This window comes from Lathyrus oleraceus, chromosome 6 (assembly GCF_024323335.1).
Source record: "Lathyrus oleraceus cultivar Zhongwan6 chromosome 6, CAAS_Psat_ZW6_1.0, whole genome shotgun sequence".
Classification (NCBI taxonomy): domain Eukaryota; kingdom Viridiplantae; phylum Streptophyta; class Magnoliopsida; order Fabales; family Fabaceae; genus Lathyrus; species Lathyrus oleraceus.
Genome location: NC_066584.1, coordinates 261,943,898 through 261,963,033, shown reverse-complemented (window position 1 = coordinate 261,963,033; position 19,136 = coordinate 261,943,898). Strand labels below are relative to the sequence as shown.

At 32.9% G+C, this 19,136-nt stretch overlaps 1 protein-coding gene across 1 annotated transcript; it reads right to left on the bottom strand.

Annotated features, from left to right (window-relative positions):
• Positions 1-7,952: 7,952 nt before the first annotated feature.
• On the bottom strand, positions 7,953-10,016 carry LOC127092572 (sugar transport protein 10). Its single transcript, XM_051031469.1, has 3 exons — positions 9,465-10,016; positions 8,745-9,368; positions 7,953-8,634 (listed from the first exon to the last, which is right to left on the bottom strand). The coding sequence occupies exons 1-3, from the start codon at positions 9,921-9,923 to the stop codon at positions 8,179-8,181; spliced, it is 1,539 nt and encodes a 512-aa protein (XP_050887426.1). The 5' UTR covers positions 9,924-10,016; the 3' UTR covers positions 7,953-8,178.
• Between the last annotated feature and the right edge of the window lie 9,120 nt (positions 10,017-19,136).

Genomic DNA, 19,136 nt, shown 5'->3' with positions numbered 1-19,136 from the left:
TCATCTCATTTGGACAAGTGGAAGGCAGTCGATGAAAATCAGAAAGTCAAAGCAATTTTGAACATGCTCAAAGAAGTCAACCAAACATGCATCAACTTAGAAAAATCATAAGTCAGAGATGGTGTATGATAAATGAATGGGACTAAAACCATGGCAAAGCTTAGGATGTCTAGTTATCTCATGTCAAATTTCATGTCCATCCAATAAAGTATGAGAATTTCACAAATGGAATGGGAACAAGTGTCACAAAAAGTCAACATATGACTAAACAGGGGAGAAAATCTCAAACAATTAGGAAATGCCACAAATAATTCCAAGAAAATTCACATGTAAACTAGACATACAAAAGTAGGTTCATGAAAAAACTCAGATCAATTGGAGGTCAAGAAGCATGGTAATGAAAATCATCAAGTTGGACATCAATGGTGTGACACAAATTGTCACACCCTAATTCAAAAAATCATATCTCACAAACCAGCAATGATAAATTCACAAACTCTACACCAAAATCACCATGAGTGTGTCTAGTTTAAGCACAAAAAATTTGGGAGCCATTGGATAAAGAATCATCATTTCACAAGTGTTTTGGCAAAGTGTACAAAATTTGGTCACATGTCACAAACCCTAATGCCAAACAAAAACCAACCATCCAAAAATTCTGGAAAAAATGTGATAAAATAATAGAGGTCATGCTGAGCATGATGCAAAAAACCCCATGAATTTTGGATTAAAAATGGATGCGCAATGATTTTTGGAAGATTGGATATCAAAGTGAAATAAAAATATGAAATTAAAATGGAATAAGTTGGATTGATTAAAGGAGAATGGCAAAGTTGTAATTCCTGAATCCACTAACTTAAGCGCTGCCGTTTTGGCCCAGAAATTGGAATGTTTTGATTGGCTCTGGAAACTACAAAATTGTGCAGCACGTGAATTCCAGTTCTGGGCAAGGTTTGGACATTTCCAGGGTTTCTACTGTAGCAAACAGCATTCCTCCATCATCTTCAATCAAGCTCCCAAAACAAAATTTCCAGAAATTGGAATCACGCACACTGTTCTCATCAACAAACCAAGCACAACAATATTCCAACATCCATTTTCCTTAAAACACACTAACAATCATGAATCAAAGCTAAACATATTTCATCACCAAACTTCAAAACGACATATCTTCATGAATAAGCAGCCATTTTCAAAAATAAAAGCATCATGACACTCAGCATGGATAGACCTACACTAAGCATAGCATGGATTTTGGAATGGTGAAAGTCGAATTTTTACCAATTGGAAGAGCAGTCGAAGGCACAGATGCTGTTTGGTGTCTTTGGCCTGAAACAGCTGCACCTTAGGTCTTCAAGTGATGAGTGTTTGAAGTACTTTGCCCATTGATGCTTGAAATGGAGGGACACGAGTGCTGTTATGGAAATTGCTTTGAGAAAAACCAGTTGCTCTAAAGCTGCTTGCAGGTGTGAAAATGCAGTTGTAATCAGTTCAAAATGATGCTTGGACGGTGTTTTAGGCAAGGCAGGGTTTGGCCCTTTGTAGGTTTTTGGACTGGTTTTGGAAAATGCCAAAGGATGCAGTTTTTTAGAGCATGAGTTCTGTGCTGGTTTTGTTCTGTTCTCTTGTGGCTGCCTCTAGTGGTTTTCAAATTATGAATGGATGGTGAAAATAACAATACAGGGCTCAGTCCTTTTGGAGTTTTTTTGGACAGACTTTGATAAAGAAAAATGGCCAAGAATGAGGATGAATGAGTCTTTTAGAATGTGATTGAACCAAGGCCTTCCTGCTGTCAAAAATGTGGCTGCCACTAGGGTTTGTTCTTGCAGAAAATTGATGATAACCTCTGCTGTCTTGAGGTACAAAGGATGGTCCATGAAAGTATGGAGTAAAGTGGGTGAAAGTGTACCTTTGGCCAAGTTTCAAGCAACTAGGGCATGGCCTTTTTCTGTTGATTTTTAGGCTGCAAATGAGGTTTCAATTGACAGAAAATGATCTTCCAATTTTCTGTTTTCATAGTACAAGGCATGGTTCATGAAATGGTGGGATGGATTTGGTGGGAAATGCACTTTTGTCCAAATTTCAAACAAGTTAGGGAATGGCCATATGTACTGCATAAAAATGACTTGTAACATGACCAAAATATGATTTCTAAACATGTTTGAATGGCCAAATGGTTAAAAGATGATTAAATCAAAAAGTCAACCCTTGGTCAAACTTGAATTTAAATGAGACAAGTCAAAAAATGCCATTTTGATTGGTGAAGTTTTGGCTCATGAAATTTATATTTTTGGAAAGAGGGGATCAAATGTGACTTGTAGGAAAAAACCCCACCCAAATTGGCCAAATGGTTTGGGAGATATGGCCTTTTGAAGTTCTAGAATTTCTGAAATCGATTCGATCATAACTTGCCAACCACACATGGGAATTAAGAGTTCTTGGACTTTTTGGAAATGGGAGAACAAGATCTTCAACTTTCATGTTGGGCAAAAATTCATTTGGAGCTTGTATCATGATGTAAGTTTGAGGATCAAGACTTTCCATTTTTGGTAAGTTTCAGTTACAGGTCCAGTTTCCATTTTTGGAAATTTCTGATCTGGCTTCAAATTCTTCCATGATGGTGTTTGACATGATATATGAGGCCTATTGGGACATGAATAAGCTCTCTCAAACCAATTTCCATCATCAAATCACTGATTAAATGGACAGTTGACCAACAGTTGACTTTTAGGGTTTCTGACTGACTGTGCATTGACTGATGACTTTTGGACATCCAATCCTTGACCAAAACACTTCAAATGGATACCCAAGTCATGTGAACATGTTGTACCAACCCTAAGGCCTTGGCTCCTTGAGAATTATGCTTGCTTGCTTGACTGACTGATCTCCTGACCAGTTTGACCTAATTCCTTGATTGGCTTGCACTTGAGGCAAATGGGACAATGCAATGCTATGCAATGGACCATGATATGCTATGACCTAGTATGAAAATGTATGTACAATGATGGGTGCAAATTTGAGGTGCTACACTCCTTCAATGGATGTTATGCCCTAGCCTTTACCTCCTCCTCTTTTCACCAAAATTCTATTTTTCACATTCTAATTCTAAACCCTTACTAACTTCTTATTATTAGTTACCTAATCTCCCTCAATTAGTGACTTTCAAAATTACCCTCACTTATTTCATTATTCATGAAAATGTCATTCTCATCTCTAATGTTATTTTAATAGTAATACTATTAATATTCTCCTTTTCTCTCTAATATTTCCACTCTTCCATTTTATTCCAACAAATTAAATAAAATAACTATCTTCTAATTATTTAGTAATAATTTTCACTATTATAATATTATTAATTATATTCTTTAGGTGCACTACCACCCAAAGCACCTAAAAATCGATTTAAATAATTAAATACACACAATTCAATTAAATAATAAATTATAAAGATGGGTTGTTACATAATCCCTAGAGGCTAATGTATTTTTGATTGAACTTAAAACTTATATCATGATTATTATTTATAATCAAAGGAGTTTCTTTATTTTTGTTTATTTTTGAAGTAATAAAGTATCTAGAATAGTTAATTTATTTAATCAAACATTAAAAGTGACTTAATTGTGAGACATCATTAAATATGCAAATGCCATTATAAAATTATCCCTAGTCAAGACTTATTTTCAAATAATATAATAGTAATGTATAAATATTGTTAAGTGATTGAACTAATGATTATATCTCACAAGTAATGGATATCAGATATCGAGTCTTCACATAAGTATAAATATTGTAAGTAATATTTATACTTGATTGATCCATCTGTTTGAAATCCCCCAAAACTTATGGAGAATTTAAATCAATCTTGATGAACAAGATTGTTATTAACAATGAAAAGAAAGAACAATGGAGAAAGAAATAAAGTAAAGAATGATGAAGAAGAAGAGAAATAAAATTCTACAGAGTTTCTCTCTGCCCATAAACTGTGGAAAACTTGTTATTCGTTTTGCAACTGCAAAATACCGTGAATACAACATTATGAATACTCTATTCACCTCTATTACAAAATAAGGGTTACTCCCTCTATTTATAGATTTAGTTTAACTTGGACCTCAAGTCAAAGCCCAAAACTATAAAAGCCCAAAATTATAAAAGCCCAAAATAGCTAACACTACTCAACACACTAGGTGGTTCGATACTTCCTTGCTTCTATCGAGCAACCTACTTCGACACAAGGAATTACAATTCAACACCATCATGATAATACTAGATTGTGTGTTATGTAGGTGCCACAAGTTATTCTCATAGTGATGGTAGTGTTTGCCACCATTTGAACTTAAATAACTTTAGTCTCTACTTGAGAAATTTTTAGTATAGTCAAACATTATCTGTAACAAGACAGTTATAAACTAATTTGACAAGATATTCAACTATTCATATCTAGGGACATATGTGACCTATGTGGGATTTATGAGCCCCTTCATTAAGTATGAATGTAAAATGCATGTCCATGTTAAAATGAGTCAATATGAGACATTGATTTTATTTATTGTTACTGAGTATATTCGAGTATCAAGAAATATATTATTGGACTATATGAGGGTGACATAAACAATGTCTTCTATTAAATATATATTTAAGGGAAAAAGATGAATATTCACTTGATCATCATTATAGAAAGGTTATATTAAATCACATGTCATTTTCATCACTTGGATATGGGAGATGTGTTGCTTGCCATCACTCTTGATTTATAATACTCCCTCCGGTCTCATATGTAAGCAAAAAAAAAAAAAGCTCACCCTTTAAGAAAGTGACTATATATTCATTTAAGTAATGGAAAATATACATTTTTTCCATATTTACCCTTATTTTTTAATTTAGAAATAAATTAATATTTTTATTATAACCATTTAATGGTTAGTCAATTTTTATTAATACCATTTAATGGTTAGTCATTTAGTGGTTATATATTCCACTTACTCTTACTAAAATTTCCTGTAGAAATTTGTCCCGCCTAAAAACAACACTTCTTAGTCCATTTACTGTATTCTCCACCCGCCTAAATTTCCATGGTCCCGCCCTGTAGAAATTTAACATTTTCATAGTGAGTTCTATAAATACTAAAGCTTTTGGTTCTCATTTTCATAGCCAAAATTTTACATTTCCTGTATCATTATCTTTTGGTTCTCATAAAAATGCCTCTTAATATTGATCTAAACACTCCATATATTGATCATGAAATGATGGAATGCAACATAACACCATCCATTAATCTAAATGATCCTTCTTCAAGTAATTTTAACTTGTCTTTTAAGGACCTACATGGTAGTTCATCAAATGAAGAATACATGGAAGAAGCTAATATGTTCAATTGTGAAAATGATTTTGAACATGGTATTTTTAATATTAATGAGGACATTGATGTTGATGCTTTATATTCAAATGAAGTTCATGTCATGGAAGAAGGTAATATGCTCTAATACTTTTATGTTAGATAATTTTTGAACAACTTAATTAATTTTTTTCACTTTTAATACTGTTTTATAAAATTGCAGAGAGTGAATTTATTCCAAATGAAGAAGATGGAGAGGAGACTGAATTTAATCAATATGAAAGTGATGGAGAAACTGAAAGTATTGCAGCTAGTAAGATTTTTTATCATATCATTATATTTTTGTTTGGAGTGATATTTTCTGCACTTTCATTTGTTGGAGTTTGAATTGTTTCAGGAACTTTATTGTCTTCGATACCTAAATCAAAAGATGGAAACTCATTAGCTAAATGATGTGGGTTTGCCATTTTTAGAGTATAAAAAAAAAGGAAGAACAAGACTCATGGAGTTTTGTACAAGATGATACTGCACCATTTATAATAGGATATGACTTTTCAAAAGCCAATGATAACAAATGCAACGTTTCAGAATAAATGCTCTTTTGGAAGTGTAAAAAGTGGAGTTATTATAGGAATAAACATGAATATTGAAAAACTAAATTTGAGGGTAAAATTGGAATGGTATATTTAATTGTAACCATTGTAATTAATTTTTGCTTATATTTGAGACTCCAAATTTTTTTTTTTTTGCTTACATATGAGACCGGAGGGAGTATTAATTAGGCAATTTAGTATACCTAAGTGAGAGGTTAAATATAAATAAGTGATAAGTTAAATAAATGAATAAGATTCGTTTTTGATTCGATGGTGCATTCTTATAATGCACTAGAGATGATTTATTAGTTATTCTTATTTCCTAACAATATATATATATTGTTTATTACTTATTCTTACTTATATCTTAATTATCTTTTGTTAAGATCCAACAACAAACCTCACACCATCACCCTACCATATACACCAAATCACCAAACACCCAACCTTGCAACCAATTAATGCCACACACCCAAACTCAAAACCAGGAACCAAATCCTAACCACCAACAACCATACACAGCCACCACATCAGTCTATAGCTCGAATGATTCATACGACTCAATCTCATGCCATCATAGCCCCCCACTTATGAACATCCAAACATCCCATCGTCACAACACTCAACCATTGTTTGACTTTATTACACCACAAGAACCATTGTTTCATTTCGAAAACGATTCAATGTCCCAATTCGGGCAACCAAACTATCCACAAACAACCCAACCACAACGACCCAACTACAACAACATGGCATCAAACTCAATTACGACAGTGCCGTTGGCGATAACACCCCGAGCTATTAGGGAGAAATGATGACAAATTTATCAAATACCATTGGACCTCCCACCAGATTTTCACACCAGTCACCATTACATCATGTCAGCACTTAAAGACCCCAAACACCTCAGGGAAATCGTGTGAGACCTCGAAGTCAGGCTAACGCAGCATGATGTCGAACAGGGGGACAATTCAATCGGACGACGGCTCATTGATTTTTATGTATTTTAATTTTATATCATAATATTAATAATTATTTTTCATTTACCTATATATTTTATTTATTTATAAGTATAACATATAAAATTTTAATATATATATATATATATATATATATATATATATATATATATATATATATATATATATATATATAACGCATGCGCCATATACAATGATGCATACATTTGATATAATTAAGTATGCGCAAATTGCATTGACTTTACTTGTATGCATGCGTCAATGGTGTTGGTATCTATGTTAAACCATAAATTTGATGCGTCACTCCATCTACGCATCATTTAGGTGTGTACAAGAACATGGTTATATTGGTAAATAATTTAAAATAGTGGTTATTTTAAAAATTAAAGTAAAAAACTTTGTTAGATAAGAAAAAATTCACGTAAAAGCTTTAGAAGACATAAAGGCGTTTAGATAAAATTCAAAACATAATTTCTTCTTATATTCTTATATGATAGATTTAAAACACAACCATAAAATTCTCATTGTCTAATACACAAGTTACGCTATAATTTTTTTCTTCGTATTTTGTGTTATTTTAAAATATAAATAAAGTAACAATAATATTTTTATTTATATTAAAATTTCTATAAATATAAAATAAAGTGAATAATAATAATTTGAAAATAATATATATTAAAATACAAGACATTAATAGTTAAAATCACCTTAAAAACATGATAATATTTTTGTTAAAAATATAACAATTATGATGGGAAAGATGAAATACTTATATATATATATATATATATATATATATATATATATATATATATATATATATATATATATATATATATATATATATTATTATTATGATGGGAGAGATGAAGAGTCTTGAAGTTTAAATTAACCACTTCATTTCATCTTTATATTTAAACAAACATTTAAAAATATATGTAAGCCACAATTAGAAGATAGCTGTATTGTATTTCTTCATATCTTTAACGAATCATTTCAAACATATATAAGAGAAAGAAACTTAAAGAAACATCTTAAGAACAACACATCCATTTATTATTCATCAAACCAAAATCAAGTGGGACATAACAATTTTTCCTCTAAAATAATAGAAGAAAAACAACAAAATCTTGAATAGTTTCAAGTGCATCAAGATTTCATTATTTATTGCACAATGCTACAATTTATTTTCCCACTCATTCATTTTCTTCGAGATTCCTTGTAGTCATTGCTTTTGATTTTCTTATTCATCACAATCGATTCTTTATCAAATTCATGGAGATACCTTTTTGTTATTGCCACCAACAACAACTTGATCGGGAACAAACCTGGTCCAAAACCAATGTGACTTCCACACCCTATTCATTTCTTCAATTGGAACATTCTTAGTCTCAGGTAAAAATAGGGCAATGAAAACGGTCATGATGACCACAAATCCCGCGAAGAAAAAGAAGAGGCCGAACTTCAGGTGACAAAGCATGGTTAAGAAGACTTGAGCAATGATAAATGTGAAGAACATGTTCACTGCAACATTTATAGCTTGACCTGCAGGTCGAACCTCAAGAGCGCATATTTCACTGGGCACTAACCAACCCAATGGTCCCCAAGACCATGCAAATGCCGCAACATATGCACAAATAAAGAACAAAAGGATGTCGGCTTCGCCTTTGGTAAATGATCCCTGGCCAGTCAATCCAAACTTTGCAGCAATCATGATTCCAATAATAACCTACAACCATAGATCACAGACACTTCAGATCAAAGACGTGTTTGGTGTCTGACGCATAATAGGTCTTGTGCATGCATGAACTCAAAAGCAATATGTTAAAAAAATTTCACCTGACAAATAAACATTTGCGTGCCACCCTCTAGAAACAATATCCTTCTTCCAAACTTGTCCACGCAGAAGACAGAAACAAGTGTGGCAACAACATTGACACCGCCGCTAATAACTGCAGACATGAGTGAAGCATCATCACCAAAGCCTAAGATCTTGAAAAGTACGGGAGCGTAAAACATGATGACATTAATTCCGGTAAGTTGTTGGAAGAACGGAATGAAAGAGCAAAAAGTGAGTTGAGGTCTATATTCTGGTTGAGAAATATTCTTCCATGGATGATCCACCTTGCTAGCTTCCTCGCTAGCATCAACAAGATCTTGAAATTCCTCATCGACATTTTGAGTGCCGCGGATCCTCTTCAACATTGATTTTGCTTTTTCATGATCTCCTCTTTCAATCAAGGAGTTAGGTGTTTCATCTAAACAAAGAGATCCAATGCATAAAACAACAGCAGGCACTGCTCCAAGACCTAAAGAGATTCTCCATCCATTTTTCATCTTGGAAGTGCTATAATTGATAAGATTTGCCGCTAGAATACCAATTGTAATCATCATTTGAAAGCCAATGTTGAGTGCTCCTCTAATATTCGCCGGAGCCATTTCAGACAAATACACTGGTACCGACTGTCACAATAAAATTTATAACAACAGAAAAGTTATAACAATGATAGAAATTCTAAACTAAAAAAAAAAGTTACAGAGTGCTTGAATTATTCATACCTGATTACAAAATCCCACACCAAATCCTAGAAGTAGACGACCGATGATTAGCATTTCAATGTTTACTGCAAATCCGTTTAATAATGCACCGATTAAGAAAAAAAATCCACCAAGAAACATAGAGGCCTTGCGTCCCCATGCTCTTGTGGTTGTGGCAGCAAAGAAAGAAGCTATCAATGCTGCGAGGTATAGGGAAGAAGTGAACAACGTTAGAAGTTGATCGTCGAATTTGCAATATTGACTTGTTTCATGTGTCTCATCTTTCATTTTCTTATACACCGACGGAAAGAATTTAATCAAAAATTCATCCATAGAAGTCACTCCTCCTGTAATACCGAGATCATAGCCGAAAAGAAGGCCTCCCATTGCAGCCACAAAGCAAGTAATCAACACAAATGCAGTCACTTTTCCTTCATAATGTCTCACTCCACTTGTATCAACAAAAGCTCCACCAGCCATATTAATTCACCTATTCAATGAATTACTAAAAATTAAGAAAAAAACACTATCACCACTTTGTTGAGTTCTACTTCTCCTTATTTCCTTTTTATGTCACTTAATATTGTTTTCTGCTTTAACAGGTAGAAGTGGGGGAATTTATAGATATGTTCAGTGTTAGATAACCAAAAATAGCTTATGATTGTCACTATCCACTAACTAATTTTTTCTATTAACTAATTTGAGCAATGTGCATTGATAAAAAAACCATTTAGATTTGCTAAAAAGTAGGGTGTCACATAATTTGTTACCTCACAAGCTCTATTCATCAGACTCAAGGTGATGGTATCAGTTCCTTGCCCTTTTCTTTATCAACTTCTAAAACAGTCTTTCACAATGCATTTTATGACTAACCAATGTAAGTCACTGATTTGTCATATATGTGACTTTCTAAGGCACATGTGTATTAGAGGTTTTGGCATATATTATATTATTGTGTTAAATATTTAATTACAATTTTTTTTCTACAAAAATATTGGTTTTTATTTTGTATTTTGGACCACTTCATATGTTGATATATGTATTGAAGTTATATATGTGTTGTTAAAGTTAGCTCGAGTCTCGTATTCATTAAATTATTGGATAGTTGAATGTAAATGTATAAATGTATAAAGACAACCTCAACATTAAAACTAGTTTTTGGGAAGAAAATTTTTAATTTTATCAATTTCATTATTATTAAATAATATATCATATTTTGTATATAAAAGATATATCATATAAAACTAAGCGACTTTGGATCAATAATATCCGCTCCATCAAATTGTAAGTACCCGATCTTGGCATGTGTCATATTTTTTTAAGTTTTAATAAAAAAACATCAACTCAAAAATTTGAAAATAAAAAAATAGGAATGCCTCGCACCTCCTGCCACCTTCCATCACTATCATGGTGGTATCTCCCTACTTCCTCCATCGTAGGGGTGTTCAAAACCAAACCAACCCAATAGAAAACCGAAAACCAAACCAAACCAAACCGAAACCACAAAAAACCGCATTTGGTTTGGATTCGTTTGGGTCATTTTTTAATAAAGCCGCACGGTTTGGTTTGGTTTGCGGTTTGTATTTTGCAAACCAAACTAAACTAAACCAAACCGCATTATGTTACAACCCAAAGTTCACTTATCCCACATCCATCCCAAACCTCAAACCTAGTATGCCTTAACCTTACAATAATAAACGATTTTCTCTTAATCACACTTAGGATTTCAATTTCAACCTTCTTAAATCTCTCATAGTAGTATCACACATTCTTCTCATCTTCTTTTCCATGTAGGTCTCGCCTATTCTACTCTAATAAGTCCTCTATTACGTTCTTTCTTTTTTATCTTTTATGTTACTATTTTCTCTTCCAATTACGTTTTTATTGCACTTTTCTTCTCAATCTCGCATCTCTTATGTTCTTTTTTTCATCTTCTCTAATCTCTCATCTCATATGTTTTTTTTTATGTTTTATTATAATGTCTTTGATATTATTTTATGCTACTATTTATATTTTTCTTTTATTCCACTTTTGTCTAATCTGGTTTTTTGTATATTGAATGAAACGTTTTTGTCTAAATATGATGAATTTTGTTGTTACTTAGTAATGTATGAATGACTAAACACAAAGTTATATCGTTATTTATAGGAGTATATATGGCTCAATAAAAATATTATAAAAAACCGAACCAACCGAACCAACCCAAACCGCATTGATTTGGTTTGGTTTGGTTTTATTTCTAAAAGTCAACCAAACCAAACCAAACCGCATGCTTTTTTCTCTTGCGGTTCAGGTGATTTTTATCGCAAAAACCGCCCAGACCGCACCGCGAACACCCCTACTCCACCGTACATCGCCTAAACCATTATTGATGTGTCTTTGTGTTGTCATTTTAATCATCGATTTAACCACACATGCCAACTTAAGGATCATCTCTCGGGTTTTCACAATCTTAACCCACATTTATGAAGAAGATATTCATCATCTATTTTAATTTAGTTTTGAAGAAGACAAAACCTTATCAAAGAAGAAAAATTTTAAAGTCAAAATTTAAGTGATTATAAACTTTGAAAATCAAAAGAAAGATTTGAGATGATTGATCTTCATTAAAGTATGCATTATAACTCATAACATATCTCTTAAGATGCTCAAGAAAATCATAACAATCTATATCTACAAAAGTTATGAACATCATGCATAAAAACCATTGAAATCAAGTCATCCAAAATGGATTTATGCATTTTTTAAATCAGGTTATTAGTTAACTTATTCAAGTAATTGGTTACGTACCATTTTGCAGTTTTTAAATGTGGTAAACGTTTACTTGATTTAAGAAACTGGGTATAAAATACATAATTGTGTCTTTTCATGAACCATTATGATTCTAAACCATTCAAAATCTTAATGGAAATGTCTCAAACTCATGTATCTATTCATACAATTTGTTAGGGAGTATTTAACGTTAGATATATCAGATTTTCAAATTACCTTTCATTCAAAATTAAAATACAATTCAAATATGTTTTAAGTGATTCATTCATCCAAAACCTTTAAACTTTTTATGCATAAACTGTCCTATCTTTGTAAAAAGTTTCTGAACAATTAAGGTCATTATACTTGAATTGTACATTAAAAGAGAAGATCAATTTTCTGTATTAGAATTGATTAAAAAACATTTCATATATTTAAATTTATTCAAGTTATTGCAATTGATCACCAAGTGTGTGGTGATAAGAAATTATAAAAGAAAGTAGTGTGCTTTCTAAAAGTGATTGTAAACAGAAAGTAGTGTACATTTTGGTTTTGTGAAAATCATGATAGTGTTTAGTGATTGTGAAAAAGATCATTTGATTCGAGGAAATTCAAAGTTCACCATATTGTTTGACGTTTATGTTAGAAGATTGTAGGAGAGGTCATGGTTTGAGACTTATACAAAGATCTAATATTGTGGGAAATTCTTCAAGGTGAGAAGGGATTAGATGTATCCTTAGTTGACAAGGGGAACTAGTATAGTTATCTTGTGTCATTTACATATTGTGTACTTTATATTGCTAAGAACATATCACTTTCATATCCAAAGAAAATTAACAACATAACACAAAATCAAAAAATAAATTTGAAAATATTAATTCACCCTCTAGGTTGCATCTCATACTTACACCCATCACCTCAAACTAGGTCCATGTTCACCTAAAACCCTTTGTCCACCATATTTCTAAATGCCATGAGTTTGACTTTTAATTCCTTCTTATTATGCACGGATAGATAAGTAAAAAGATTTAAATTGAAACAAAATGATTCAGTACAACAAATTTTAATGGATGACAAAAGTCATTAATGATAGAAAATCCTTTCTCTCAAAGTTTACCATCATTAATCCATAGCTAGGGAATCAAGGTCATATTCTTCCTGACTACCAAAAGTAGAAACATATGATGTTAGACGATAGACCTAGATCTAGAAGGGCGTGAATATATCCCAAGTTAAAAATTTATCCAAAAGTTTATCTTAGAAAATTTATGGCACGGAAGCAAGTTTCAAATATTTCCCGGATCAAAAATCGTCTAACCGAACCTACTATTGAATAGCTCGGATATGTGTAAAGGTGTCAATGGTATGATAATAATCCACAAGTTGATTAACAATACTTTAAATTTTTTTACGACTCTACTAAAATAAATGTCTATCTCCAATGATAACAACACACACAAAACTAGTTGAAACAATTTGTCGAACACTTTGTGTGCGATCAACAAAGTTTAGATGTTAGTATAATGTTTGTAGTTCTTAGAAATCCAATCACTATCAAATGGTATGTGATTACTACAACAACATAAATTTTACAAATGATTAAAAAATTATTATCCAAACAATGTTGATCAAGAGATCAAAGTAATCAATAATTTGCGAATCGGAAAATAAAAGAGAGAGAGAGAGAGAGAGAGAGAGAGAGAGTACATAAGGATTTGTTTAGGTAGTTCCCCAATCGACATTGCTATGGGTACATCTGTCCTCAATTCGAATTCGAATGGAGATATTATTATCATAAATCTTACTTTGCAAATGTATGTATACAAGAGATGAGAAATCAAATACCACAAACCCTAAGTTTGTTCTTGACTCTAGAACCTCCAAAAACCTTGATCAAAGATTGATCAAGACACCAAAAATGTGTAGCGGGGTATTCGTTACCATTAGAGATATTGACTAAATCCAAGGTAAACCATACAAGTCGAGTCGCCACCGCACTTCTATTTATCCAAAGGAATGGTTAGAAAGCGAACAAAAACCTAAAAGTTTTATCGAATCAAAAACTAGTAAAAATGTCAGAGATCTGGGTAAGGGGGTTGGTTATGCAATGGGAAGGTTTTAAGCACCCAAAACATCCTAGGTACTCCTAGGGAGCCCTTTTCATAAGTGTTGTTCTAGTCTAAAGGGTGTAGGTATATCTAAAGTACTATTTACTAAAAGGAAGGTTAAAAGAAAATGACTCGCAAGGATGTCGCATCCACTGCATACGTATCTCATCTGAGTATGAGAATCAGAGTCTTCGTAGCTCGGCTACCTATGGGTTAAAGAGAAGTGTGCTCGGTAAGACGTCGCGTCTTATGCCTACGTATCTCATCTGGAATGAGAATCAGAGCAAAACGTAGTTCGGCTAACTAGGGGTTAAGGATTGCCATCTGAACATGGACTTACAAAAGAGGACACCAACTGTGTCAAAAGAGGGTGGGAAGTGTGTTCAACGTCCTAGCAGTAGGCGTCGCAGCTCGTTGAATCGAGTCTTAGGCAGTTACCTCTTTGCAATAGAACGGACTGACATGCCACAAGATCGGAGACACACGGAAGGTCTAAAAGTGGGGAAGCTCTGGTGTAGAGTTGTCATGCAATATGGACCTATGTGTTAGGATTTACAAAGGGGAACATTTACCTAATGTTAGCATACAAAGAATAAGGGAATTCTATCTATGTTATCATACAAAGGGTTCTACCTAATGGGTGCTACCTAAACGGAACAAGAGTCGACGGATGGAGCGCGGAGAGGAGTTACGGATAAGGGTAGATGGCGATGCCGGAGGCAATCGACTTACAGGTAGATGGCGATGCCTGAGGCAATCGACTTACAAGAGGATGGATGAATGCGTGTTGGTTCTGTTAAGTTTTGAAAATGATTACTCGACGTTGGATCGAGCTTTTGATCTTATTTTGAAATGGTTATCAGATGTTCGTTTTAATTCTTGTATTAACAAGTGACTAAAGAAATAAAGAAATAAATATTATACACTTTATGGGAGAGGGGTACATTTGTTATGAATGGGGATTGTTCATGGCAAACAAACAATAAGAATATATGCCTCATACATCATACAAGTAGGCAACAATTATCAATCAGATCGGATAAATAAACAATATATAATCAAACCAAAAAATCAAATAATGGAGCATTTAAACAATGCATGGGAGTATGAACATGTTAAATAATCAAGCAATAGAAAGCATGAATGAGAGAAACAAGTATAAAAGATAACAGATGAATCAAACAGATGAAAATATGCACACGAAGGGTCCACTGAATAATTTAACCAGGAAATGAGGTAAGGACCAAATAAAATCAAGGTAAACTGCCTCTAATACATGGCATATCAGATGAACAAGGGAGGATCAAAAGATCTCTTCAATTGCCATAAGCAATCCCTAAGTCAAACATCGATCATAAAGAAGTCAACTGAAAATTCAAGTCAACTTGAAAAATAACAAATAAATAGAAAATTAATCAAGAAAATTATGAAAAATTAAACTAAATGAGGCGGGGTCAGGACATTATCATCCCCCAAAAATATTTTAAAAATAACGAAAATTGGTACATAAATTAATTAAAATAAAACAGAGGTCAAACCAAAAGTCAATTAATGAGACTAGGTTAGAAATAAATCAAGAATAAATAGTAAATTAATCAAGAAAATTATGAAAAATTAAACTAAATAAGGTGGGGTCAGGTCATCATCATCCCCCAAAAATATTTTAAAAATAACGAAAATTGGTATATAAATTAATTAAAATAAAACAGAGGTCAAACCAAAAGTCAATTAATGAGACTAGGTTAGAAATAAATCAATAATAAATAGTAAATTAATCAAGAAAATTATGAAAACTTAAAATAAATAAGGTGGGGTCAGGACATCATCATCTCCCCAAAATATTTTAAAAATAACGAAAATTGGTACGTGAATTAATTAAAATAAAACAGAAGTTAAATTAAAAGTCCACCAACCAAACTAGGTAAAAAATAAATCCAAATAAATTGAAAATGTGAAATAAAATTCCAAGAAAATGTCAGGTTGACCATGAGACAGTGGTCAACCTTCATCCCAAAAATCAAATGCTAACAATAATTTTAAGTCATAAAAATAAAATCAATAAAAAAAGTGTGTTAAAATGGACCATTTAGACTAAATAATTAAAATAAAATATTAATATTAAAAAAATATGAAAATAAAAATTATATAAAATTAAATAAAATGTTAAGAAAAGTGAAAAATATTTTTGGTAATTTTATGGACGAAGAAAATATTTTAAATAAGAAAAAGAAATATGAAAATGGAAGGATTAATGGTAATGAACATGATAAGCAAGCGTAGATATATCAAAACATGGCCATGGAAGAGATGATTACCTAATGGAAAATAGAAGTGGAATGGAATCTGATATGTGATGAAGCTTTGCCTCCTTGCCACGAAATTCCAATGCTCCTTTAGGGTTAGGGTTTCAGCTTCTTAAATAGGGTGGATTAGGTGTTCTCATGAGCATTTTAATAAGTGATTTATCCATAAGAATAAAAGTGTGAAGTGAGGTGTAAAATATTGTTATTTTGGGCCAAACTTAAGTGAATGGATGTCCAATGCATGGACAAAAGAGGTAAAAAACGTGACTGGTTTGTGCAGCATGCTTAGAAAATCTGATTGGGTCAGCCAGACCCAAAATTTGCCTAGAAAATCAAGTCATGGTGCCCACTTTAAATGAATGTATCTCTCAAACCATGGATCAAAATGAGATGATTCCAAAAGGATGTGAAAGAGGACATGGCAAGGTACAATTGTTGTGAAGAAAGGATTTTCAAATAATGCCTTGAAGTGCAAGAAAATTGGCAAGGAAGTCTTGATAAGTTTTGAAGATTTTGGACTTGGAAATTTTTCTAAGTGTCCTAAAAAAATGTCTCACTTTGACTAAGCATAACTTTCTCAATTCTAATCCAAATGGAGCAAACTTTATATCTCTAGAAATCTTGGAACAAGAGGAACAACTTTCATGTTGGAGAAATTTTCAAATGGAGCTTTTATCTTGATGCAAAATGGGCTTAAAGTGAGTGCAACGATCATGAAAACTTGCCCTAAATGGAACGTCAACCATTTCCAAATTAATCAACTTTTCCAATTCCTGATTAAATGATGAATCCATGATCCAACCTTGATCAAATTTCACATGTAGGACCCCCTAGGCATGGATTTTGAGATTCCACTCTCAAAATGTTAGGAGTTGACTTTTCTGGCCCCACAGTTGACTTTTCACAAACTGTCTGATTCCCGATTCCATTGATCAATTGAAGCACTTCTAGCTCAAATAAAGAGTTTATTTTTTGTATGTAGACCCTTCTAGACATATGGAGGGCCATGGAAAAGAGTTTCACCCAAAGAATCAGAAATAAACTGATTTTATACCAAACCCTAGTTTTATGGCAAAATGGTTAAGAACTGATTGCACTGATTGCCAATGGATCTTTCTGAGATAATTGTGAATCTTCCGAGGCCAAGATGCCTCTCTAATCATGACATGGATGAACTCCTCTACTTCTAACCAAACATTGCCTGTTGCAGGTAGCCATGAAACTTTAATTTCTGATTAAATCAAGATGAACACTCTGATATCTTTGAATCCTTCACTGATGAACTGATGACCATAATAAGATACTTGGACCCCCCTGAGACCCTTGAGACTTGTATACTTAGAAAATTAAGTCCAATTATCAATCTTGCTTTGTGTGGGCTCCTTCTGTTAAGGAGTGATCGATCAAAACCTGATCTCCATGTCACTAATGCAGTATGCAATGAGTATGACCTAATATGATGCTAATGAAGTGTAAAACATAATCCCATGCTTCCAGGAAAAATGAAGGGTAAATTTTGGGGTATTACACAATGCCACTTCAATTCACATGTTGTTTCTACTTCCTTACACGACCTCCTTATCTTAAGTCTTTCACCCGACTGAATTAATCCCAAGGACACACTTGTTGAACCCAAGGTTTATCAACACGATCCACCGTTTCACGTTACTCCCTTGCACGACACACCTAGTCCTAAGGCTTTCACTCGATAGGATCCGAATTGCACAATCTTGTCCAAAACCTTTAAACCCTAAAGATCTTGAAGGAAAACCCCACCTCGAATTTCTAATTTGAATCCCTCAAAGATCTCAACCCAATATTCTCGATACAATAAACCTAATTTGAAGTTATCAATCATAATCTAGATGACACCCAATCAAAAAATGATTATGTGTAGTTTGATTGTGTGTATGCATAGATTGAATTGAAGATGATGGGATGCTTTGAAATCTTGGATTCGTGTAGATTTTACTCACTCTAGAAACCTTATTAGAAAATGATACATTTATGAAGTATTTATATGCATGAGTGATTTAGAGCAAAAAGGAATGCAAAGGGCTTGAGAAAAGTATGAATTTTTGAAAAATTACATCATATAGGTCAACCTATAAAAGTTATGTGTTGACCTGTTTGATGCATAGGTCGACCTGTCTAAAGTCATGTGTCGACCTATGACTGTTATGCGCTCCCAATCTGTCGACCTGAAGACTCGACACATGAGACAGAAGCTACATGCTTTAATACTGCACCATACATGTCGACCTATAGAATGCATGTGTCGACCTATAGCTAGAAAATATTTTCCATAGGTCGACCTATAATTGCATGTGTCGAACTGTAATGCTATTTTTCACAAAAAATGATTTTGCATGCATGTTTGATGCATGAGACCTTTTCCAAGTTGTTTCCAAATACTTTTATGCTTCCTAATGCTAAGATGCACATAGAGAATTATAAGATATCGTCCAATATACATTAACGCTAAAGTATCCTAGTTTTAACATCATAGAAAACACATATAACGGAAGTTG